Genomic DNA, 26142 nt, shown 5'->3' with positions numbered 1-26142 from the left:
GAGAGAGAGAGAGATGGATCAAATATTCTGTGTATTTCCACTCAAGTCATTTCCGTTTCTCAATGGATACAAAGCTTGACGTTATGACAGCTTATAATTTAAAATCAACAGATCAATAATCATGTTCAATTACTTTAGCCGCGAGTTTCGAGAGCTTCTTCAATAAAGTAGAAAGATTGTCCAAGACGAAAATTACGACAGTGTCAGAAAGTTATTTTCCTCCAAAGATAATCCAAAATGCAAAATCGAAAATCGAAGATTATGACCATTGTGCTCTGGTTGAAACATTTCGTCGTCCCGATGAAATAACTGAATCGTTAACATATATGATACATATATATATGTGTGTGTGTGTGTGTGTGTGTGTGTGTGTGTGTGTGTGTGTGTGTGTATGATTGATATCTATTTATAAAGAATGCTTTATTTACTTTTTTAATTATTTACTTTTTTAAACCAATTAATCGCATTAGGCAATAAGCAATTTAATTTGTTCAACCAATCTCGTATTACTGACTGCGACATGACAATCTCGATGACGTTAGCGTCATGATGCAAGGCCGTATGATGCAAAGTGCGGGTATAACTTAAGAAAAACTTAACCCGAAGAAAAGTGCGTAGACGAGAATAAGTGCGAATTCTTTTGTTGCTGTTGAGAGTGACAATGTCAACGCTCGTCACAGATACGCCGCTATACAGATCGTCCACTACTACTACCTTTGCTGGGGAATTAACGACTAGTCTCATGCCCACCGTTACCAAGATTGACACACGATTGAACATCAGTCCGGTCTCAGTTATTTTGGCGATCTCCATAGTGTGTATTCTCTCGCCCATCACCGTTACCAGTAACTCCATCATCCTAGCAGCCTTCTACAGGTACAAAAGACTCAGGACTGCTTCCAATTGTCTTTTAGTCTCGTTGGCTATTAGCGATTTCGGGGTAAGTCTTTTACTTATCATTTGTATCGTTCTTGTACAAGTAGTGTATAAGTAGTATAATAAAAACGTGTCTTATTCGCTGACGTCTTATTTGCTCACGTCAATTACGAACGCATCTTCATTTAGATTCGCGATAAATGCATGATCTGCTCGTTTTTATTGATAGATCGGCGTGTTTATGCCAGTCGGAATACAGCTAGAGCTCTCCGGTTTACCAGAAAACGGCGTTTCCGCTCTCTGCATCGTGCCGTATTGCATTGCGATCGCGCTCTGTAGTGTGAGTGTCCTAGTTACCGTGGCCATCGCGGTGGACCGTTTGACTTCATTGGCGCAACCATTGCGATATAAAAACATCATCACCCACAGCAGCGTAGAAAAATACATCGCGGTCTTTTGGATATATGCGATCGCTGTTGGCCTCTCGCCTCTCATCTATACTCAAATCATCGGAGGGATGCAATCGCACAGGTAATTATATTTACTTAATGTTTATACATATATCATTATATATGTATATGTTTACATTTCACTATTTCAGTTAAAATAAAATTGTGTAAATTTCAGTTTATAAAAATATATGCGGCACGCAAATCAAATGCAATTCATTTAATTAATAAATAAATATATATATATATATATATATATATATATATATGTATATATATATATATATATGGCTTGTTGCGTTTTATGCGCAATTTGCAAAGTATTAATCTCAAGTAAAACTATATACATGTTTAATTCAGGTTTTGGATGGAATAAAATATACGAACCGTTTATTTTTTAGTTTAATCAATGTATTATCAAGAGTATGTAAATCAAGAATATTATCAATAATATGAGCATCGAATTTTGCATCCTATTTCTTTTGTTTTATAATTTTTATCTTTTATTTTATTAATAAACTTTTACAAAAAAAACTTAAAAAGGAGAAAAACAATGATTCCGCATAATATAATTAATGTAATGTAAAATTTTTAATCGCATTTTTGCTAAAAATAAAGTATAATTCGTTTTTATTAAAATTTTCCAAAATAAAATTAATTTTACCAGTATAGAATTCCATTTTAATCTTGTTCCATACGAATCAGAATAATTGGACATTCAGTACTACAACCGCTCACTGAGTTCTTGCATCTAATTGGCATATTCCGATAGATATAGATTCCAAATATATAAACCAAATAGGTGCAAGAGCTCATTAAGCGCTCAATGAGCGGTACTGAATGTACCCATTAAATTATATATCGGCAAGCAAAACGCGCCTGCATTTGTTAGTATATTTCTCTGTAAAAGAAAGATCGTAACATTTTTTGTAGCGAGTGACGAATTCACAAAATAGGTATACGGTATATTACTAACGATATTTTAAAAATGCACGATAATTAATGTAATGTAAAATTTTCAATTTATCATGTTTTTGCTAAAGAATATTATTTAACAAAGTTGGTTGAACAATAAATTCAAACGACTTACTCAAAAAAATGAAACGACGTTAACACCTCGTTGACTGAAATTTAAAAAATTTTGTCTTTTACGTTTATCAGTAGCATTTATTATTTTGATTATGCTTTAAACGCAACTCTGAATGCAATATATTATACTATGTTTCTATGAATAGAGCTGTGAGAAATTCTATTAAAGTGCTATCTGACACTATTTACATGATGGTTTAGATGCATGTATTTAAGTCTGTGACACGTGGCATATCGAAGAAAGTGAATTACATGGTTGAAGTAATAACTGAAATCCAGAAAAATATGTTTATACGCTGCATAAGATTACGCATCATATGATATATCGTTGCATCGTGATAAAAATCAAATTATCATCATCTTTCTTAATTTTTCATTATTTACTCTCCCTTTACAACTAACTTTCTGTATAACTATTTCATTATAACAGACAAATTAAGTATTTGATTAAAGGATTTAATACATCCTAAAACATTTACAGTTTTATGTTTAGACAACAACATTGTGTCTATTGTATATACTTATTGAACAGCCATCAAAAAATAAGTACATATAAAACGATTGTATTTTTTTATTATTTTTTAAATTAGGAAATAAAGTATAATAATAACATATTATCATATAATCGGACGATAAAGTAAAATTTATTGAATGCGTCTGTGATATTTTCATAAAAAAAAAAGTTACATTTTCTTAAACAATGTAACTTTTCCGTTATTCTCGATTTGCATGATAATAATCAAGAAAATATATTCACCTTCTTATCGTTAATTTTATATTCTCTCTCACAATCAGTATCAGAAGTGATCGTCTTAAAGAGAATAATAACTAAAGTATAATAATATAATTAATTCCTAGTCGCGTATAATTTTTAATCGGGAGACATCACATCGAATATTTTTAAAATAAATATAAAAATTGTACTTATATAAATTTTACTTGATAGTTTTTACCGTCAATCATTTTTATCTGCATTAAAATGCACATTTTAATCTGTGCATTTATATTCTTTTCACATCAAATGTGGTACATCAATATTAAATTATTTTCAAAGATTAAATATTTATTAATAAACTTATAAAATTATATTTAACAAATAGATCTTTTATATTTGGTTAGTGCAAATATATTATATCGTAAATATATTAAATGTGAATAGATCTATTGTATATTTTACATTACACGTAATATAATAATCTCTTAAATATATTGCATGTACAATATTCAATAAAAAATAGGAAACACTTTCAAAACGCTCAAAATTGTACAATTATCAGAAATACAGTGAAAAATCATTGGAAAAATCAAAAAAATAAAAAAGGAATTTTAAAGCTTAAGATTTGTACTTTAACGCTTTTAGCTGTTTTTCAAAAAAGATTGCTATCTTTATCATTATCCAATTTTGTATCTTAACAAAGATAACATTACTACGTTCTACAAAATTATGTATGTACATTCAACAGTAAGTCTGTAACTTGATTAAAAATTTTTTTTCAAAAAATTTATGGTATAATAAAGTAGACAGAATTTTACCTACCTACAAAATGTTTTTTTAAAACTTTTTTATGATTTTTCTTGACCAATTAGTAGCGCAATTTTGAAGCCAAACCTGATTATTAATTGTTAAAATACAGAACTGTAAAGATAGAAAATTTTTTTAAAAACGGTCAGGTTTTTTTAAAAACGATCCAATTTTCAAGTTTAAAAGACTTTTTTATTTTTTGCGATGATTTTTCATCAAGTTCGGTGATCTGAAAATGTGCAATTTTGAATGTGTGTTTTGGAAGTATTCCCTACTTTTCGGTGGTTTATTCATGCATTTATTCAGGCATAATATTATTATAATGCGAATGAATGATCATCGAATCATCGAAGAGATACATTCGCAGAGTATATGCTTGCGATATTCTCGAGAGATTCACCTGTTTGGATTTCTGATCTAATATAAAGGGCAGCTTGCAATATATTCGAAAATATGTCGCGCGCCGAATTTGATCGACTTATGCGCCTTCGACGCGGCGCGAATGTCACTATCACTATTATATGTCAGTAATGTTCAGTCGAATGAATTTTGTTGGCGCGAGCGAGATGGCGCAGGCGCGGCACGCGGTACAGCGAATTATCGTTGATTATCATCGCGCAGATTGCAGAGACGCCATACAGTATTTACAATGTATGATCGATATAAATATTACGGAGTTGAGTTCATTGCGATTATATATGCCATGCAGTAATAAATACTTACAAAAACGTCGCCAAATCGCATGAGTTTCACCTGTTCCGTTCGGTACAGTTCAGTATCGGTAATCGATTGCGGCGCGGCAACAACTTCAGCTACAACAATAGTCAAATCAATTATATGTCTAATTAATTGTAACCGTCCCGGCCGCGTCCCACCTGCGTTCGACTCAGTGGAATATAGGTATAATCGAAAATTTATATTGTATATACTTGCTGCGAATTCCCAGTAGATAATCACGCTGAACGATCATTACGCTGAGCGATATATCACAGTTTTCTATTAATATAATCGCTCTCGCTCTGATTTGCGTATTACTTCTCGCCGCTAATCCGGGAGCAATGGTTGCTTTCCATTTTTACACGAATGATACTTATACTGAATTTATACTGAATTAAAAGATCTGTTTTTTAACTATTTTTTTTTAACTGGTGCACATATAATAATTATTGCATCAGTTCCAGAGAGAGAGTGCAATAAAAAACAGATCTTAGTATTATATATACTTACATATATAAACTCATGTGAATATTTTATATATTTAGTACTTAGATAATGACATCATTATATAAAGTGCTTACTTTACTGACAACAACACAGCAATTTTATAACTTCACTTTTAATGTGAGTTAACAATAAGTAAAACTCATTACCTGCAGTAAAGTTGATAAAGCACACGAGCTTGTACAGTATTAGGTCGTCGGTACAATATTATCACAATTGTAAATTCTATTTTAATTTAATGAATTGGAAAACATAAATATAATAAATAAAAATACAAAGAAAGAATATTAGTATTTAATATTGGAAAGATATTGAGTAATACCATAGATATATTGTAATTCTAGGGCGATTAATCTTTGATATTAATTTATCTTCTCTGTAGCGGAAACTGCAGATTCGATGCGGCCGTGTTACCACCAGTCAGAGTGTTTCTGGTCGTGGCAGTTTGGGCACCGAGCGCCCTGGTTTTATTGGGTTGCTACATGTACGTCTATCTTGTCGCGCGTGCACATGCACGTGCGATTTACACAGTGGAATTATCATTTAGACATCAAACGCAGACGTTGGCACTACCTCGTTATGGACAAACCTTAGCAGTCACGGTTGGCGCATTTTTTATTCTGTGGCTTCCATTCCAAGTGAGTGCAAGCTTCCATTACTGAAGGAATATGTAACTTTCTTTCTTTGATTTACATCACATTGATATAAATCCAAGTTTCAAACTGTGATCACAGTATTATGGAGTTACACATGTCTCGTATCCTTCGTAGGCACATTTTTATTTACTCCACCGGTACTCGCTGAATCTTTTTTTGTCTAGCTAAAATTTTGTTACTGCGCGCTCTAGATTTCAAAAAAATCTAAAAAAATTCAGAATTATTTTTCAGTATCTTTATTACGTTGCCAAATAGGTATTTAACTCAATGCTGTTAAAACTTTTATTTAATAAAAATTGTAATTTGTGCCACACACAAAAAATTTGAGGATGAAATTTCATTTGAGTGAAAAAAGTGTGTCCCCTTACAGATGGATTAAAATCATTAAAATCTCGTCTGTAGTGTTTATATGTTACCATGGATTGACATTTTGCTGTCGCCATGTTTGCCACATTCTTCTTATACCGAAGAAATAGGAAATTTAAATCTATTATAGTGTTGATTCTATTGCTTCATATTTTTGTGATTTTATTATATATTGTATCTATCAACTAAATTACTAAACTTACGTCGTGCTTCAAATTTTGAATTTTATTACAAGTGACTAACATATATTTATTGTTTTATAGAAAAATTTTTTCTTTTTTTTTTTTTTTAATTGAGATACGGCCATATTAGTAAAACGCACATGCATATTTCCCCTATGCAAATTGCAAAAAATAAAAAAGTTCTGTATCATCTATTTATGCCACAAAGATCAACACAAGAATGTTCAATGGAAAAAAGTGAAAGAGAGAAAACATAAGTTTGAAAGATATATCGTGACCGTATTCGCCTCATTAAATATTATTATCAAGAAAGAATTTGAAGAAATACGTACATACCTATAAAGGAATATTTTTTTCAAAGCAATATATTTCTTACTCAATTTTCTGTTTGATATTACAACAATGAGGTAAGCTTACGAGATTAAACATCAATATATTGATGTTTTTTTGAAATTTTTGTTAGGTGATTTGAAAAACAGACATTGGAAAACAATATTAAAATTCCCTTGACTTTAACTTGTTTCATCTTCACAAGGGAGCAAAGATTTCATTGAAAATCGACGAAAAAATCGATGTAACTTGTAAAATTATTATAAATGATAGGACATGTTTATTGTGATTGCTAGATATGAAGAAAGGAGAGAAACGATACTGCTCTTTTTGTTACTTTTTATATGAATCTTCCCTCGTGAATAAAAGAGGGAAAAAAAAATGGGAAAATACTGTGTTTCTCCCAGTGCATTGAATTTCTTTTTAACGTGAAAAGTTTATTAAATAAGATAAATGAAATTTAATTCAAAATGTCCAATTATATACCATAATAGTAGCATAATAATAATAATTAACTGAAGAATCATGCGCGTCGATCACATTATGTAAATTGTATTGGTACAATACGTGAAATATACAAGATGTCCCAGAAATAGGTGAAGCCAAACTTTAGTACCATATTCTAATGTCACTAAGAATGAAAAAAATACGTCATATAAATATATATTATATTATAAGTACAGAAATTCTTCCTTTTTAAGATATAAACACTTTTTGTTTGCGAGAGAATATTTTCAAGATTTGTAACTTAAAGAAATTAAGCTGAAAATGACTTCCTTGTGTATCATGATACATACTTCGCATCGACGATGAACTCTGAAATTTCCATTAGCTCGTCCGTACATGAAATGAATATCGGCTCACTTGCGCGATATTGGAATAAATCATCTTGGTTAGATGATTATCTTAACTAATTATTATCTAACGTTATCTTAACTATGCGACGTTTAGATAGAAACTAATTTACTGTCTCGGATAACAGTATTACTTGCTCTATAATATTTACTTTGTATTTATGTACTTTGTATGGTATCTGTTCGTGTAAAGCAAATTTTTGACATAAAAAAGTGTTTATATCTCAAAAAGGAAGAGTTTCCGGACCTATGCATAACCTTCTTTCATCCTTAAGGAATACGATACTAAAATTTGGTCACAAATTTCTAGAACACTTTATATGTATCTGCAAATTATAATACATAGGGTGTGTGTGATGATGATCACATAATCTCTTATAAACAAGTAGAGCGGACTAAACTAATAATCCTCTACTATTTTGCAATTTTCACAATTTTTTTAATTATCCAATGTCAACAAAATGTCTAAACAATAGATGCATAAGGTAATTGTAAGATATCTTAGAACTCTAAGAGTTCTTTAAGAAAAATCTTTAAGATATTTTATAAAGAAAAGAACTTTGTAAAATATCTTAAGTGTCTTATCTAATGCGTCGATTTTATCCGTTTATTCGGCAATCTTTAGAAATTACAATAATATCTCGTTATCTATTGCAAAAATTGCGGATTATGCAATCATTACTGAAACACTCTGAGAGAACACTCTGTATATAGGAGATACTCCCATTCTCCCCTTTAAAAGAAATAATCTTTATATTTTTCTCTTGCATAATTGTTTACCACATCTAAAAGGATTCGCGATACACAATGAATTTTTATACGGATGAAGTGAGACAGATTTGAATGAGCTGATGCGGCAAGCAAGTTATATCGATTTCGAAACGTTTTTTCTCCGTTTTTGCTATACAATAATTTAGAAAATTACAAAAATCAATTCTCGTTACATATAATGTAATTCTAGCAATTACAAATAAATGAAAGATCTGTTTTCTGACTGAACTAGTGTATTAGTGTAACTTTTGGAACTTAAAGTAAGAGATAGGTACATGTTTGATATTTAACGAAAGCGAGAAAAAGTGCACTACAAAAGTACTCTCAGAGTGTTTCAGTAATGATTGCATAATCCGCAATTTTTGCAATAGATAACGAGATATTATTGTAAGTTGTAGTGCAGTTTAGTTGGAATAAGAAACAGATCTAGAATCGCAAGAAAATGTTAATAAACATACGAGGCAGTCTAAGGGCAGTTTCTTTAACATGGTTTTTCTCTTTTTCTAGATTTGCATGCTGGTGGACATTTTCTACGGAACCAACATCCTATCGGAATGGGCGGTAGTGTGGCTAGGTTTGCCAATCCTTGCGCACAGCGGCGCAAATCCATGGATTTATGCTTTTCATCACGGTGAGATGCGCATCGCTGCCGGAAAAATTGCTCAAGATCTGGTCGCTTTGTTTGGTGTGATGCCGGGCCATTACGGCTGTTCACCGACAAGATGCGGTACCAACACGAACCTTGAACTGGCCGAGGTGAATTATGATGAAGAGAGCAATGAAAGCAGACGGCATCCGCCCGTAGAGGATTGCTTTACTACTACCAAACACCATAAGGCTCTTTATAAGAATAGATGCTTAGAAATATCAGGTAGACACACCGATATCTCGCTCGAGAAGCATGACAACGAGCATATTGCGTCCTGTAGCAGTCGATCGGGCGACATCATTGGGGAAAATATTCATGACCTGACGAAGATGCTCGAGCCAAGATACATCATCGACCGAAATCACGTTATCGACTCCAATCACAATATTGACAAGATAAAAAATCTCAAATATTTGTTGGATCCGACTTTCAACAAGATTAGGCATCTCCGACGATTGAATCACAAACGAATAAACAGGAATAACTTGCCATTGATTTTCGAATCGGAGAAATTTATATCTTATCAGAATTTGAAGAGCGACGGCTCACACAGCAATCGTAAGTTTCTTCAATTGAACGCCCTATCGGATCCGATACTAAATGTTGATACTTCCATAGTAAACACGAAGAATTCGAATCAAGTAATGTACCGCGTAAATAATGTTACCTATCAAAGACAGAATCCAAACTTGACCATGTCAGATTCGAATCTCGAAGCGGCAACGGTGCATACTTCCGAGGTAGACACAAGACTCTTTCCGACAAGTAATAACGACACGGAAAGCTATGGTTGCTCTGTGCAAAATCTCAATCACGGATACGAGGATGCATTAGCGAGACACGCGATGATGCTCTGTCAACAGATGGAGGATCAACAGAAAGAAGCCATTAGCAAGGCTTCTTCTCGTTCGCGACCCAAGTTTCGCCATTTTGGACGCGTGAATCCGAATCTGAAACATAAACTGCGAAACGGCTGCTCCTCCTCGTCGTCGGCGCTTAATAAGACAAGCTGCAAGACGGATACTTTGAAACGAAGCGCATTCCCGCACCTAACTATTACGTCGAACAAATTAGCCAATCTTATTAACCTAGATTCACCATCGAGAAATATGCGTACATCCGCGCACATAATAAATTTTACTGCCAAAACCATGACGCAAACTCATAAAAAATTGGAGGCGTTGAAGCATTCTGAGTCGATTAATGCAATCGGCGATCCAGTAATGCACCGAGTAACTCTGTTGGAGCCTTTCAATTTGATGGATTCGTTGGTTGTTCCGACGATACACTCGGAACCACCGAGTCCCATAGATCCTCTCCCCGCGGCATCTCTTCAGGCCGAAGAGACGCAGAGTCTTGAGATCCCGAGATCTGTCATGGACATCATCGCGCAACGCACTAGTTCGCCTGTAAGTAAAAGAAGCAATCAGAAGCCCATAAGACGCTCAATTCCTATAGTACCGACCGTATTACTAAATATCGAGGACTTGAGCGAACCGTTCGAACAAGGTGATGATCAAATTCTGTGTCAAAGGAGTGACCCTCTATCCTCCGGTAATACGTCGACGTTGGAGCCGATCGATCTTTTCGAGGCACTGCTGAGGAACTCGGACAAAAGTAGAGACACGAGACTATCAGAACCCATCTTCGCCGAGCACGATTCCACCAGGTTTAGCTCAAGACGTCCATCCGATTCAAAGTGGTCCGAGTCCTCTAGGAGCCAAGAGGTCTTATCGAGCGCTGCGATGGAGCATCAAATCGCGTTCCCATTGTTTTATTCGGTCAACGATTTTCAGACTTGTAACAGCGGCAGCGATCTCAACGATCTCACCTCCCTGGATCCCTTTATGTGTCCCGACGCTCTGACGTCATCTCTGCGCGAGTCCTTCTTCAGCGCGCCATCCATGCCTGACTCGGATATATTCACATCTTTCGAGGAAAGCTACGAGCCGGTCTTTACGCCTGATTCCGAGCGGGACGCTCGTTTGGCGTACAATTCGATGTCAACAATGAATTTAAAGAGGTGTGCTATAGAAGCGGTTTTTCAAAGTAAATCTACGGAATCGATGCACCGTGTCAAGCATCCCTCGACGCGATCCTGCACGATTCTTAGAGTAGAACCGGCTGTACATTCGAATAGATTACGCGTCAGACCCTGCGTGGATTACATCTTGAAGGAACCGTCGCCGGTTAAGAGGAACCCGCGTTTGGCACCTCTTGCTATTCCCACACCCACCGATATCTGTACTCCCACGTTTGACATCGTATCGGAAATCAAAAGCGATAACGGTATTGGCGTTAGAGTTTGAATCGTTCGAAAAATAAATAAGAGTCTGCGAATTTTCTCGCGTGTTTGCACTAGAGATATTTCAGTCGCGATATCGAACTCGAAATTCTCGAAAGAATTTGAAAATCTTTTTATTGTGGCTTATAGGATAAAAAGAGAAAGAAAGAAAGAGAAGAACAAGATCCAGAGAGTGTGCGAAAACTATATGATACGTAAGACGTTTTTATACTCCAGATATATCGCATATAATACAAAACGTATGAAATACTACTGTCAAATAAGTCACGTATGTTTTTAATAATTTCTTTTATTCGTAATGTGCTACTCGATAATGTAACCAAGTTATTCGTGTAATTAGTACTATATGGACTATAATTTGTTATAATTCATTTTAAAACATTTTTTTCGCAAGAGGCAATATATATTTAAAATATTATTTAATATATACAGCTATTTATATATTACTTTTTTACTTGCACAAGTCTTATACTTTTTTATCTTTTTTAATACTTGATCCTGTCATACTTGTTTATACTTCTTATAATCATATACTTCTTTCATATACTTCTTAGATCAAATTCAAAGTAATTTATATTTTTAATCATTGAATGAAATTAAAATCACCTCCCTCTGAGAATTTGAAAGCTCGATGTTCTTAAGTAAAGACTGTTTTGATTATCAGATATGTACGGCACTATACTGGATTGGAGTATAAAGTGTTTTCAAATTACAATATGATGAGGAAAGGGAATATTTTATGTCATTAGTATTATCGCTTTTTTTTATTTTCAGTGACTGTGTTTCAACTTAATAAACAATATTTAATTGATGTAAAAGGTAGCGATATATTGAATTTGTTATCGATCGATAATCAATATTTGATCATCTCGAACGAATTATCACTTTATCTAAATTAATATTAGGTGTAGTAAAAAGAAATCCATTATTTTTGCATGAAATTGAATGGAAATTCAAAATTTACCTAATAATATTTAATCATTTAAGCTAGTGATTCGTTTATTTCTGATCAAATATAATTTTTATCAATAAATAAATAATATTCCGCCTCAAATACAAAACGATATTTGTTGTATAGAAGTAGAAGGGGAACTTCTCTATGTGGTCCAATGCATTATCTGTTACATTATATATGTACATTGTACGTACATAATAAATACGAACGTGCAGTGCGTTCTATTTTGCGAGTCAATTGAACCGTGTGAATCGAATGGTTATTCAAAAGTTCCGTAAATGGCGTGCCAAGCAAATTGTTTTAAATCAATTTTCCTAGTCACCTCGTGCTACGCCTGTAACATATTGTATATCGTGTACCTGATTAGAAATTATATATTTGTTGATTGGAAAAGATTTTGAAGATATATATTGCAGAATATTGAATATATATATATATATACTGAATATTGAATATATATATACTGAAATATTCTTTAATAAGAGGCAAACTTTAAAATTTAATGCCGATAATGTAGTCGTTTTTTTTTAGTCAATAAAATTTTGTATTCTTGCTTAATTATATTTTTGCGCGATTTATTTTTGTAATATAAAATTCTCTTTCAGAGATAATATTTTATCTAAAAGTCTTTCTATCTTATTAAAGAAAATAATATATTACTCACTATCTCAAAGAGAATACGAAAATTATAAATTTATCTATGCCATAATTAAAATTTGTTTTTAAACTGTGCGAAATCGTTCTTTTTTTTTTTCTTATTGCTAAGAATGATACATATAAATTGTTTAATCCGCTAATTTTTTGTTCAATCTGTATAAAATTATATTACATACGTATTGAGGCTGTTGAAGATGAAGATATTACAGATAGATGAATAGAAAAAAAGAGAAAGTGAGAGAAATCAGTCATAAATATAAGGCTCAATAATGGATCAGTTTTTATGTATAAAAGGTGCTATCAAAGATGTGAACACAAATTTTACACCTTTTATACACCTAACTCAAAGGCTATCCATAATAATGAGTCTTGTATCTGTAACACCTATTCATAACATTATAGATTATATTACATATGAAAATTAACTAATTTTATCGGGACCCAATTTTCCACATAATTAGTGCGATATCTTTTCAAAAGACAACTAATAAAGTTAAATCATTCTATGGAAATTGAAACTATCATGTTGAAACTATCAAACTATTTTCTTTATATTATTTAATTACGTGCACAGTTACGTTACTATATTTGCATTATCCTACAACTCTTCTCTTAAATCTTTAATTTTATTTATACCGTAAAAATTATTTTGTTAATTAATATGAATGACGAAATCGTCCAAAAAACACGAAATAAAGAAGAAAAGAATAATCGCACTTTTTACAAATGCCAATTGAATATTGAATGCTTTTATATATGAAACAATCGAGAAAAGTTATGTGTAAAATGTTATTTTAATCATTTTAACATTTTGTGTGTGTGTGTGTGTGTGTATGTGTGTGTATTCTGACAAACTTTTTTTAAAAAAAGAAAAAAAGAGTGTGTATGAAAGTTTTCTATACTTCGTGTGTACCTAAATGTCCCATTTGAAATAATTTAAGAGCCGACACAAAGAATTTTGCACGCATCCACGTATATGTAAACAAATGTGCGCAAGTGCAAGCTATATATAAATATTAGAATTGGATATTTATTTCTTTTCGCATTCAAATTTTTATTGATTTTATACGATTTGTCTTCCATATCATACAAGTTGTAAATAGATGCTATAGTTCCATTATCAAGATATTAGATTGTCTGATATCTTTTTACTTTGTAAAGTGACGATAGCAAGCGCAACAGATGAATTTTCTTTAATTAATAATTAATAATTAATAATGGTTCTCAAGAATATATTATATATACATGAATATATATATATATATATTATATATACTCTGAATATACTAATTATGAAAAAGATAAGTACACTCAAGCTATTTTCTCTTGAATTTGAGAAAACATTGAAAAAGCGAATGTGTAAGATTTTTGAAAATGTTTATGTTTAAATACTTGCTAGCAATTAATCTCATTATGTTATAATGAGTAGAAATTAAGGCATTTATTACAACACATTTTTACAAACAAATTTTCATAACTTCATGAGACAGCGTTAAAATGTACATTCTATAAAAGTAAAATTCGAGTATTTAAACGATAAACGCTAATATATTTTTATGGAATATATCTTTTTATGCTTATGTATCTGTGTGCGTGTGTGTATGAGTGTGAGAGTATGTTTACTTATGTGAAAGTAAAATCTATTGAGATTCGCTATACGACTTTGATTAGTAAAAAATTGAAAAGTATTTCTTATTTTTTCTTCATTACACGGATTTGATTTCCAAATATAAATGCTACATGATTTTCTCATTTTAATAAGCAAAAGTATTTTGAATTAAAAAAAATTAAATTAAAAATTAAATTAAATTTTATTATGTTAAGAAAAGAACTATCCATACTAAATACGTATGTGATCTCTTCTTTTTTAATCGCCTATAAGATCAAAGAAAAAGAATAAAAATTGGATAAAAAGAATAAAAATTGGAAAAAAATTAGGAAAAAAATTGAAAAACTATGTTAATTTTTAATGTAATTGTTATGTAAAGATATAAATAAAAAATAGATGTATTCAAATTTCTCTTATGTAATTTCTCTTATGTATGTTAATTTGTTTTGCCTTGATAAAAATTTTTTTAAAAATATTAATTAACCCTTGATACGTATACCTGTATGTGATGAGTTTCGTATCCCGGATTAATTTTCATCACTTTTATAAGTATATAAAGATTATTACATATACTTTAACATATATGTTGCAATATTCTTAAAGTTGACAATTCCAATTTACAAAGGAAAAAAATAATTCAAGTGTCGACTGTCCAAAACACATTATATAAACAATGCATTTTATTACTTTTACAAAAACAACTAATTAGAGAAAACCTTTTGAATTTTTATTTGAATATTTTTAAACTTTACAAATGTAATTAGATTTTTTTAAGATTTTTTAAAATATTTATAATATTTAACGCATATCGTTTCGTTTTCAATTTTTTTAGTAGTTGGTGAAATTTTTGCAACATAAACGAGAATCAATTGAAAATAAAAGATAAAAATATTTTAGTTACAAAAAGGGAGTTACATTCGCTACATTTTCATATGAAGGTCTTTGTAATGATATTAAAATATATAAGATGAATTTCTAAAACGTTCTCATCGGAGAGTACGCAGGAATTAACGGGAGCCGGTACTGTGCATAATAAAACTTATTCTCTAACTAGACGCCAAGATTTTTTTTAGTATAAATAATTATATTTAGCCAGTGTTTCCAATATATTTAAAAGAAAAAATACTTAAAGCAAATATGATCCAATCGTGTGTATTAATCAAGGTTAATGTAATAATAATAATTTAAAAAAGAAAAATTATTGATATTGTCTATAATTGTGATGTCAAATCATATAATAGATTATATATATATATATATGTATATATATATATATATATATGTTTATTGCTTTATTGCTATTCTTGCAAAATCATGTATGTTAAAAAAAATTGTAACAGAATCGAAAGTGCGACGAAGATATGTTTTGATATTTCGAAGCATTATAACATATTTTATGCTGTGTGCGCGCGCGCGCGCGCGCGCACACACACACACACACACACACACACACACACACATATACATATACCACATATCCATATTTATCTCACGTATATGTACAACATAAAACAAAATTATAATATACAATATGTATAGATGTATGTATATATGAGATTCTATATGTATAATTTAACTTATTACGAATATTGTATAATTTTTCCCATTTCTAACAGTAGACTCGATCATTCTGCCGATCTGTTTTTTCGTTAACTTTTTAGATTTTTAACTTTTTAGTGTATTTTAAATAACTATTATGTTTAATATTCAATTTTGGATTAAACATGTTCTATTTTAATATTTTTAATATCGAATGGATATATCGTAATTTTAAATTTGTAATTTTAAATTTGTAACGTCTTAATGTAAAACGGTCGAGCCGTTGCGAGTTTTGATGCATACTTCACTCGATGTTGTTTGTTTTGTTCTCATCTGTATTAATCTAAGGGCAATTGAAGGTTTTAGCTGCGCAAACAGTAAACGTGATTACACGAGCGAACCAGAGAGAAGAAGAAGAAGAAGAGTAGCAAATCTAGTGTAGGATTATAGAGATTTGTGCCAATTTGTGTGTGGTACGTGTTTATCGTTTCATGTTCAGTATTCTAAATGAATGCGATAAGTAATATATATGTGTGCATGCATTTCTATTTACTTTAATATTTATAGGTTTTACTCGTAAACATGGAATCGGGATACATAATAAGGAATAACGCCAGGATTACTGCGAAGGATATAACAAATTCAAGTGTATCATCAGAATGCATTTGTTATAGACCACATTCTCACATTATTTGCAACGGTTGTGGATTTTGGACTAAAGGAAGAGTAAGATACTGTTGTCCTCAACATCCTAAGGTTATTATTTTATTCGCATCATATTTTATATTTTTTTGTCTCTTAATCTTACTTTATAATTGAAGATATAAAACAATATTATTATATGTAGGGCCGGTTGTTTCATCTTCAGATAAACTATGTGGTAATTTATCTATTGGATAAACAAAAGAATAAGAGCATAAAAGAGCATAAAAGAGCATAAAAGAGTAAGGGTTGTTCCACCTTTCGGTAAACTTCAGCTCACTCTCTTACTCTCTTACTCTTTATGCTCTTTATGCTCTTTTAATTTTTTACTCTTTACTGTTTTGTTTATAAATTATTATATAGTTCAGCTGAAGATGGAACCGATCCTATTATAGAGTAAGACAGTGAGCTGAAGTTTACCGAAAGGTTGAACAACCCAGCCTTAATCGATAGATTTAAATAATACATTATTAATGTGCCATCATATATTAATATTATTATCCTCAACTTTCTTTTATTTTACAGATTGTTTTTCTACACGATTATGCTCAATGTCCACGTTGTAGGAGCTATGACTTTATGCTTAAAGAGATCTAAAATAAACATGACTATTTTTTTTAGACGAGTTAAAGTTATAAATTAGACAAATTAAACATAAGTAAGATAATTAAGTTAAAAGTTGATAAATAATTTAAATGAAACTTATAGTTTTACTATATTGAGTGAGTTAATGAATGAATAAAAATATATGAATAAATATTGTAAAGTGTGATATACGATAGTATAGTGGAACGAGGATTTGTTTGGAAAAGACTGAGATATTTTCATATATCTATAACAGATGACATTGAAAGATGCTTGTGCACTTATATGTATGTGTTTAAAGTCAAAGTTAGAACTGTAAAAATGTTTAATATCTGTATGTGAGAGTCAAGAATATCTTTATTTTTTATCTTTATCTTTCACAATACATCAATTATCAGAATATTGTTACAAATTAGACTACTATATATTGTTACAAACAGTATTGGCATTGCAAGAAAGGATTATTCTAAATTCTAAACTATGATTATAAGTATAATATGAAAATGATAACAAAATTTTTTGATAATAATGTTAAAGAAATAATCATAAAGTAAGAATAAATAGTATATTGTTTTAAGAAAGCAACTATAAAACTGTATACAATATACTTCAATTCTATATCCTGAAAAGATTAGCTTCTTTAATTCAAGTGCCTGTAATAAAATTGTAATATATTGGATAATTTTAATATATAATAATTACATGTTTGAAAAAATACTCTTGCTAAACAATTTAACATGTAACATATTTTGATTCTTAATACATACGATGAAAAGTTTTTGAGAATATAGGAGGATACCACAATAGGAGGATATATAAATGAGATAAAAACTGCTGATTATTTTTAAATATCTTTAATATCTTATTCATCGATATAATATGCAATGGCACCGACGATTATTAATTAAAGACGGCCCGCCCTGGAGGCTGAGACCTCTATTCTTGAAAAAAAAACTTATACCAGAGAGAAATCTGAGAGAGAATGTGAGAGCCTTTTTCTTGTAACTGTAACTGTAATAAAATACGTACTACTGCCCTCTAAAGAAGTGGATACTAACTACATATGATGCATAGTATAAGTCATGGAGGATGAAGATTAAAGCCTTGTGTCCACGATACTAGAAATTGGTCCAAGACCTCGGATAAAGAGAGAATTAACCAATTGCAATGGTCATGTAATCAAATTATTCAAATGTGATTTGTTAATTTTTTCTCTGTTCGGACAGATTTCTAGCATTGTAGACATCGGGCTTAAGGAGATCGAAGTAGGATTTGAAAAGTGTGATTAAAATCAGAGAGTCGATTGTGTATCTTAGAATGAGATAAAATTGCAAAAGTGAATAAATTCATTAGTTATTGATCAATTACATTATGAATATTTCAGTGAATTTGCTCACTTTTTGTAATTTCCACCTTATTTCGAGATATCGAAAGATTTTCGAATCGAAACCCCCAGGTTTCTGAATTGGTATTGGTGGTGCTTGGTAGTGATGTTCGATTTACAAAACTCCTCTCATATACGCTTACGCACATACAACCGAATGCACATAACCTAAGAATAGAGATGTTATTCATTGACATCATGCTCTGACACTAAGAGAAAGACGTAAATTGTCAGAACTGCATGAAGAATGGAGCACTCTTCATATAAAATTGGTATGACCTACCGTGCAAACTACAAGAATGTCGTTAGAGTTCCTTTAGTAAGAGTTAAAGTTAAGACATAAGAGATAAAGTTAAGACATAAATTAAGACATCGGAAGGACGCCATTGCCGGAAACAGCACAATTTCATCATAGTTGACAGTTAATAGGCCGATTTCGCGTTCGCACCTTCTACACCATGGAAAAATTGCTCACATCAATTCACAGATTTATTATCGTATTGAAAGTATTTGCAAATGGCGGCGTTTAAAGGGACTCGAAATTTGACCAATCAGAGATTGGTACCCCTTATGACTTGACTCCGGCTATGGCCGAAGTCTCGTTACAAAAGTGCTCAGAAGTGTTTGATAGATCATTAGAAGAAAGAATTTTACAAACTGACCAATTACAAAACACTTCAAAACGTTTGTAACATCGCGTTGATTATATCCTCATTACTAGAGGGATTACTCCCTCTAGGGGGTCGATTCTGTATCTTCAAACAAGGTAAAAATTACAAAAGTGAGCAAATTCACTAGATGTTGATCAATGAAATTATTAGTATTCTAGTAAATTCGCTCACTTTTATAATTTTTACCTCGTTTCAAGATATAGAATCGATCCCTAAGTATCGTGGAACAAAAGCGATATCTCAATCGAACCTAATTCAGATAACCACTTTTGAACGCTTTTTGACGGCCTCGTCCATGGGTGCTTTCCAATTGCAATAGACACTTTCGTACACACGGTGACCATAAGACTTATAAGATAGACGGAGCATTCATACGAGAGAAACTGAAAACTTGAGAAAGAGAAAGAAATAATCGGGGAGTAGTTCTATTTTTTTCTAATGATGAATTAATTGGTCGCCGCGGCTGGAAAGTGACCGAGAGCAACGAAGATAGACGTTCAAAAATTGTGGTCTTACGATAAAGCTGATTAGCCGCCCCCTGTAAAAGAGAGAAACAACTATGTCTGGAGAAAGCATTATAAACATGAGTATCCGTCACTTTTCCTCACTCCTTGCTCTGTTTCCACTCTGCCGCTGAGCTGAAAAGATTATGGTCGTTACGATTGTTATAGATTATAGCTTTTAAACTATGAAACCTTGTAGCTTCGTGTTTATGTATTTCTGCACTTCAAAATTTTATCACAAAACTAAGAGACAAAAAGAAAGATATAAAAAAACTGAAATATTATATATTAACAAAGGCAAAAAAATTTATAAAATGCCTTGTTGCATTGCAGTAAACTGTATCAATAAATCAGAAAAACGTATTCGATTATTTAAATTTCCTGCAGATAATATTCGTCGCAACTTGCTGTATTGCTATAAAATAAATATATGACTTGACGTGAATAAATGTCATTACACTTTCTCGCTGATGAGAAATTTCAATTTCCTTTTCTTCAAACATATTTGGCATGACTTGACATACATATTTGGCATCTTATCTAGAAATAACCTGAATGCCAGATACACTTTAGGTCCTGAAATATAATATTACAATAGATATTCAACTAATTTTAAAAGCAAAAATGGAATGAAAGGAGCTACAAAATTTCAAGCAGCAAATACAAATCATAACCTGTAATCCGTCACAGCTCAGTGGAATGAGGACAAAACAAGGAATGGGAAAAGGAATAAAAATGGTGGATGCGAATACCTAAGTTTCTAATATTCTGGAATAGAGCTGTCCTTCAATGTTGTCTTCAGCTTCTCTCGTATAAACGCTCCGTCTATTTTATATAAATCTATGACGGCGATATAAATTGCGTTCCAATTGTTATCGTTGACACAACGCTATACATCTGTACTCAGTCAAGCCTGTGTAAGCCTATGTTTCAAGTGATAATTACTGCGGTGGCTATAAATGAGGTTGGAGGATGTTGAGTAGGTGGCACTTATACTTTTTTTTGTTTAATACAGGAAACAAGTTACATTCAATCTAACTCTATCCGAAATGGATCTCAATCTACGTGCGTAGCGTACACATTCTGTTCCAATTGAATCGTGCATGTTACACTTTATATATTCCTGTGTATGTTTGTGTTATCTACAATAGATTTTTAAGCCTTAAAACATAAAGAATGGACGAATCATAATCAATTATTCTTTTCGTATTCGATTGTAAGTTAAATTCTTAAGGTTTAAGGATGCCGTTCCATGATGTGTATCATTGTACGCGCATATTCGACGAAGGATCTGATCAATTGACTTGTTCCACCGTTTTATGTATATGACAATTTTGTTCTTTATGTTCCATGCAGCGGATCGCACGTAAGTGGATTGGCGATCTGCTAATTCGTTTACGAGCAATCCGCTGGGCTGCGTTCAGGAATAGCGCCTATAGATATATAATTCGCCTATAGATAGATATATAATATAATAATAGATATAAAAGAATAGACAATTCTACGTTGCATTTTTGCTATAATATACATGACGTAACCTATAGCTTAGAGTGTCATCACATACGGCGTAACTTACGTAAGTATAATTTGCACTGACCAATCATATCGTTTCACTTGAACATTAGTTTCTAGTCTAGTCACTTTATGCTTTTTATGCTATTTTGTTGTTACACCAAAACATGATGGAATCATGCGTAAATTCAATTTTTGACTCATTTTAGTTTATTCTGTCTGAAAAAATATTGGGTTTTGATTTTGCAACAGTATAATTACAGAAGTCGTGCACCCCCCTTTGTATCGCGTGAAAAGTCGAAATTAGTCAAAACCCATGTAGAACAATACCATTATAGACCTTATTTTATATCTCTGTGACAGATTTTTTTAACTTCAATAGTCATCAACTATAACGCTTAATCTCAGATTACAGAGCAGAGCGACACTTCTTTTGTCAGATTCTTTCGTTTCATGCAAAAACGCGTCGAATAAGTTTAAGAGTAATCTCGCAAAACTTTCCGATTTTAATAATTCATTCATCCGCTCATATGTATGCGATGGAAAGGTGCCGGTTCCCCATGAGGCGTACTTTTCGAGATGCATAGGTTACGAAAACCAATCGTAAATTCGTTTAGCATTTCTGTTAGAGTGTACAGATTCATTCTAATCAGCAATCGCATTTCTCTAATCTTCCGCGAAATACGCCCAATGTAACCAGCTTTAAGAATAGCGTATTCTAGTAAAGCAAATATAATGTATTCTAGTAAAATTACTAAAATCTGCAGATTTTAGGGGCTCCGCACAATAAAAGGAACAGGAAACAGAGAACAGAGAATTTCAACCTATCAGAAACTGTGTATTCCATAATACATGATTTCTGATAGGTTGAAATTTTTTTTCTCTGTTCTTTGTTCTCTGTTCCTTTTATTGCGCTGAGCTCTTTACGCTTACACAAATTACGCCTCATCACTTTCAGTGATCTAATTTCCATTAAATCAGATCAAAATGTAAGAACCAACCAACTACAGTCGAGCATTCCCTTGTCGTTCGATTGTAACAGGGAAATACTCGACTGTGGTTGGTTGGTTCTTAGGGTAAAAATCACACAGTGCAGAAAACGACTACGGAATAGAGAATTGAATCATAGATACAATCAATCAGCGTTATTTGAAATAACGCAGAATAATGCTGATTGATTGCTTCTATGTTGTGTCGTTTTCCGTACTGTATGATTTTACTTCGGTTTAAACCTTCAACGGAAATTAGACCAGATTGATTGATTGAATTCTTCAATATGCGAATACGCGCGTATGACAATACACGTCATGGGATGGCATTCTAATGACCGCAATACTCTTAATAACGTATAACGCATGTTGCATAGTGCGTAAGCGAATCAACTAATCAGAATCTTTCCTTTCCTTCTATTCCTTTCCTTCTATTATATAGAAAAGAATAATGATTTCGATTGATTGATTCTCTTATGCACTATGCATTATATTTTATGCAAGAGTCTGTGTTGCATAAGGGTGAAATCACACGATCCGGAATAGAACTGCAGAAAATAGAATGCATTATTGAAGCAACCAATCAGTGTTATTCCGCATTTTTCTATCATGCAAGTTTTGTATGCTATGTTTATATGATATATCAAAGATGTATCCAGCATGAATATAATTTAAAAACTACTAACTTCATGTATTAATAATTTGCTTATTAAAATGAAATATAATTTTTCAAATTATAAAAATAATTATCATTGTTGTAGTATTTAATGTTTTACAATTAATATTTACAATGTCATAACAATTTTTTAAACTGCTTTAACGCATTTACTATCATTTTTCCACATCGTGTGAACATAGCACACAAAACTGGCGTGATGAAAAAGTGACGGAAAAGAGAAAAATCAGAAAACTGAAATCGCACGTAATGCATCATTTTTCATCTTGGTATCTATATTTATGCACTCAGATTTTGTCATTTTACTTTATTCATCTCGACATTATTCCATCATATCTATAATTAGCATCCATCGCATTAAATTATTTATTAATTTTCCAAGATACGACGGTTTATTACAAGAACAATGACGCATTCTCTATTCCGCAGTCCTATTCCGCACTGTATGATTTCACCTTAAGATTTAAAACATCTATTAAAACATCTATTAAATCCCTAGTCAGAAAGTATAATGAAATTAATATCGACATCGATTCGACATTGATTTGATGCTTTCGATTCGATGTCAATTCCATTATCATTTCTGACTGAATTTAAGCAATTAGAAACATAGCTTTATAAGATAGACGGAGCATTCATAATACGAAAGAAACTGAAGACTTAATAGAAAGAGAAAGAAATAATTACGGAGTAGAATCCTATATGAGAGAAGCGAAATCGGCATCGCGATTTCTGATTGGCCCTCACCTAATTAAAGCAGCCATTGTGACCGCAGTGGAGAGCTGTCATATGTTTCCTTTCTATAGCTTAGGGTCCTATATATAAGAGAGAAGCGACATTCATCCCCCACTACTACCTTTAGCACATGTTCAGCATCGCCATATTTAGCCTGCTCTAGTTGACCAGCTGACCGATTCCCATGAAACTATTTACCCCATTATAAAAATCATGAACTCCGTCAGGATGAGATTAAGTAAGTATTAATGCTTTTATGTTTTCTTGTTAAAATTAGCGATTAAATAATGCAATTAAAAATATTACACAAAAAGATAAACGGCATATTGTATACAATTAGTTTTATAATTTTATTGAATGCATTATTGCAATAACGTTATGTATTTTTCTAACATGATTATGTTGCTATTTTGCCAGAAAATATTTCGCAAATACACAAAGATGACAAGATAACTACGTAGATTAGGTTAGTTTAATTGTAATTAATTATTTCATATTTCATTTGTAAATGTATATATGAATATTTGTTATGAAATAGTCATATTTTCTACTAAGTTTTTCTGACATAGCTATTTTTTTTAGTGCAAAATGAATCAACTTTTAAAAAATTCAATGAGATGTAATCCAAAAATTCTTTGTAATACTGCAAATAATAAATCAATCATCGATCAACTCAAAGTCCAAATTGATGAAGCTTCACAATCATTTATTTGAAACAGGAGCATGATGCAAATCTAAATAAATGAAATGTGATGCTTTCTGATATTGAACAAATGAAAAATGAGATGTGTTCCACGAAGTGATTAATAAAATAATATAAATCAAATTATATGTTTATTTATAATAATAATTATAATATTATAACGTAAGCTAATAAGTGTACAAACACTGAAATATATTTTCTTATTCTTTATACTAATATTTCTATTGAAATATAGATTAGATTTCTTACTGGATTGTTTCAAAATTTTTTCCTCACTTTTGTAAATACTAAATATATATTCTCTAAATATTTATTCTCTATTTTAGATATGTGTATGAACCAGTTCAGCTGTAGGAAGGAAACATATGACAGCTCTCCATTGCGGGCACAACATAAATAAAATTAATAGAAAATTTATATTTCTTTAGTATGTTTTCAAAAGATAGACTTATTCAAGATCATTAATTATATTAATTTATAGTAATAGAGTGAATAGGACAATAAAGAGGAAGGTTAATTGAAATAAAAATATAGAATATTAATAGTAGAAAAATAAAAAATAATATAATAATTAAAAGTAATAAAAAGTTTTGATGATTTAATAATAGGGGGGGGGGGGAAGAAGATAGTTAGATATTAATTAATTATTTAAATTATTAAAAGGGGAAAAATAGGGAAGAGAGTAGAAATAATAATGGGGTAAAAAAAATTTATTAAAATTTTTATAGTAGGCTTAAAAAGTTAATAATAAATGATAAATTTTCATATTTTATAATTTTTTATAAAGGTAAAAGAATGAAAAATAAAAAATAGTTTACGGTAAAAATTTGTCTAATTAAAATATAAAGTCTTTCAATTAGTTTAATTAGGCTTTCAATTAGGCTGCTTTAATTAAATGGGGATAACACCAATCAAAACTCGCGACGCCGATGTTGCTTCTCTCATATATAGGACTCTAGCTCTATCATTTAATTTAAAGCTGCTTCTACTAGTCGCAGCATCGCAAGCGTTAAACATCAAATTCGACTCTGATTGGATCGCAACGCTTGCGATATGCTTACGACGCTGTGATTAATATAGAATCAGCTTAAAATTGATATTAAGCTGGTTCTACATTAGTTGTAAGCTGATCGCAAGTTTGTTGCGACAACCAATATGAAATTTGTATTTTGAAATTAACGCTTCGTATTGGCTGTCGCAACAAACCTACGATCAGCTTGCAACTAATGTAGAACCGACTTTAATGTCGCTAGTGTACTTGGCTTCCAAGCGTCACACGAAAAAAGTCCGGATGGCCGCTCTCAGGTTTCTTTCTGGCCTAATTTAACCTAACTTAATCTTAAGTTTTAAATGCAAGTATAATTATCCAACAACGGGCACTTTAGATAAAATGGTGTTGTGCTTTCGCGAATTTTATCATCACTGAATGATAAAAATTGTTTAATAATTATCAAGGAACTGTTATTTTATTACTGCGAGTAATAATTATAGAAATATTATAGATTCCATGGCATTTCCACTAAATGATCAAGTCTATACAAAATCCTTTACTCCCAGGGAGTATGAGGTAATAAAATTACTTTAACTTTAATGACTTTAATATGATTAAAAGTTTGAGTTTACATATATATACATATATATATATATATATG

General features: G+C 31.4%; 3 protein-coding genes across 3 annotated transcripts in view; all 3 read left to right on the top strand.

The window, feature by feature from the left end:
• Positions 1–661: 661 nt before the first annotated feature.
• LOC105618178 lies at positions 662–11274 on the top strand. Its single transcript, XM_012199719.1, has 4 exons — positions 662–940; positions 1106–1407; positions 5540–5795; positions 8824–11274. The coding sequence occupies exons 1-4, from the start codon at positions 662–664 to the stop codon at positions 11272–11274; spliced, it is 3288 nt and encodes a 1095-aa protein (XP_012055109.1).
• A 5338-nt stretch (positions 11275–16612) lies between these two features.
• On the top strand, positions 16613–17329 carry LOC105618177 (uncharacterized protein CG13380). The gene is made up of 2 exons (XM_012199718.1): positions 16613–16786; positions 17258–17329. Exons 1-2 carry the CDS (start codon positions 16613–16615, stop codon positions 17327–17329), a joined length of 246 nt encoding a protein of 81 aa, XP_012055108.1.
• An 8668-nt stretch (positions 17330–25997) lies between these two features.
• LOC105618176 (endoribonuclease Dcr-1) overlaps positions 25998–26142 on the top strand; it is a 13150-nt gene continuing 13005 nt past the window's right edge. Inside the window, exon 1 of the mRNA XM_012199717.1 lies at positions 25998–26057. Within this exon, the coding sequence (XP_012055107.1) occupies positions 25998–26057 (60 nt within the window). The remainder of the gene's footprint in view (positions 26058–26142) is intronic.

This window comes from Atta cephalotes (assembly GCF_000143395.1).
Source record: "Atta cephalotes unplaced genomic scaffold scaffold00016, whole genome shotgun sequence".
NCBI classification, from domain to species: Eukaryota; Metazoa; Arthropoda; class Insecta; order Hymenoptera; family Formicidae; genus Atta; species Atta cephalotes.
The sequence above is the reverse complement of the archived record's forward strand: the minus strand, read 5'-3'. Positions and strand labels throughout refer to the sequence as shown.

What these genes read in the sequence shown, in the direction of transcription:
- LOC105618177 (XM_012199718.1), top strand. Translation starts at nt 16,613, where the DNA reads ATGGAATCGGGATACATAATAAGGAATAACGCCAGGATTACTGCGAAG. An exon ending in GTTGTCCTCAACATCCTAAG is followed by an intron (nt 16,787 to 17,257) that starts GTTATTATTTTA and finishes TTTATTTTACAG; the next exon opens with ATTGTTTTTCTACACGATTA.
- LOC105618178 (XM_012199719.1), top strand. Translation starts at nt 662, where the DNA reads ATGTCAACGCTCGTCACAGATACGCCGCTATACAGATCGTCCACTACT. An exon ending in TGGCTATTAGCGATTTCGGG is followed by an intron (nt 941 to 1,105) that starts GTAAGTCTTTTA and finishes TTTTATTGATAG; the next exon opens with ATCGGCGTGTTTATGCCAGT. An exon ending in TTCTGTGGCTTCCATTCCAA is followed by an intron (nt 5,796 to 8,823) that starts GTGAGTGCAAGC and finishes CTCTTTTTCTAG; the next exon opens with ATTTGCATGCTGGTGGACAT.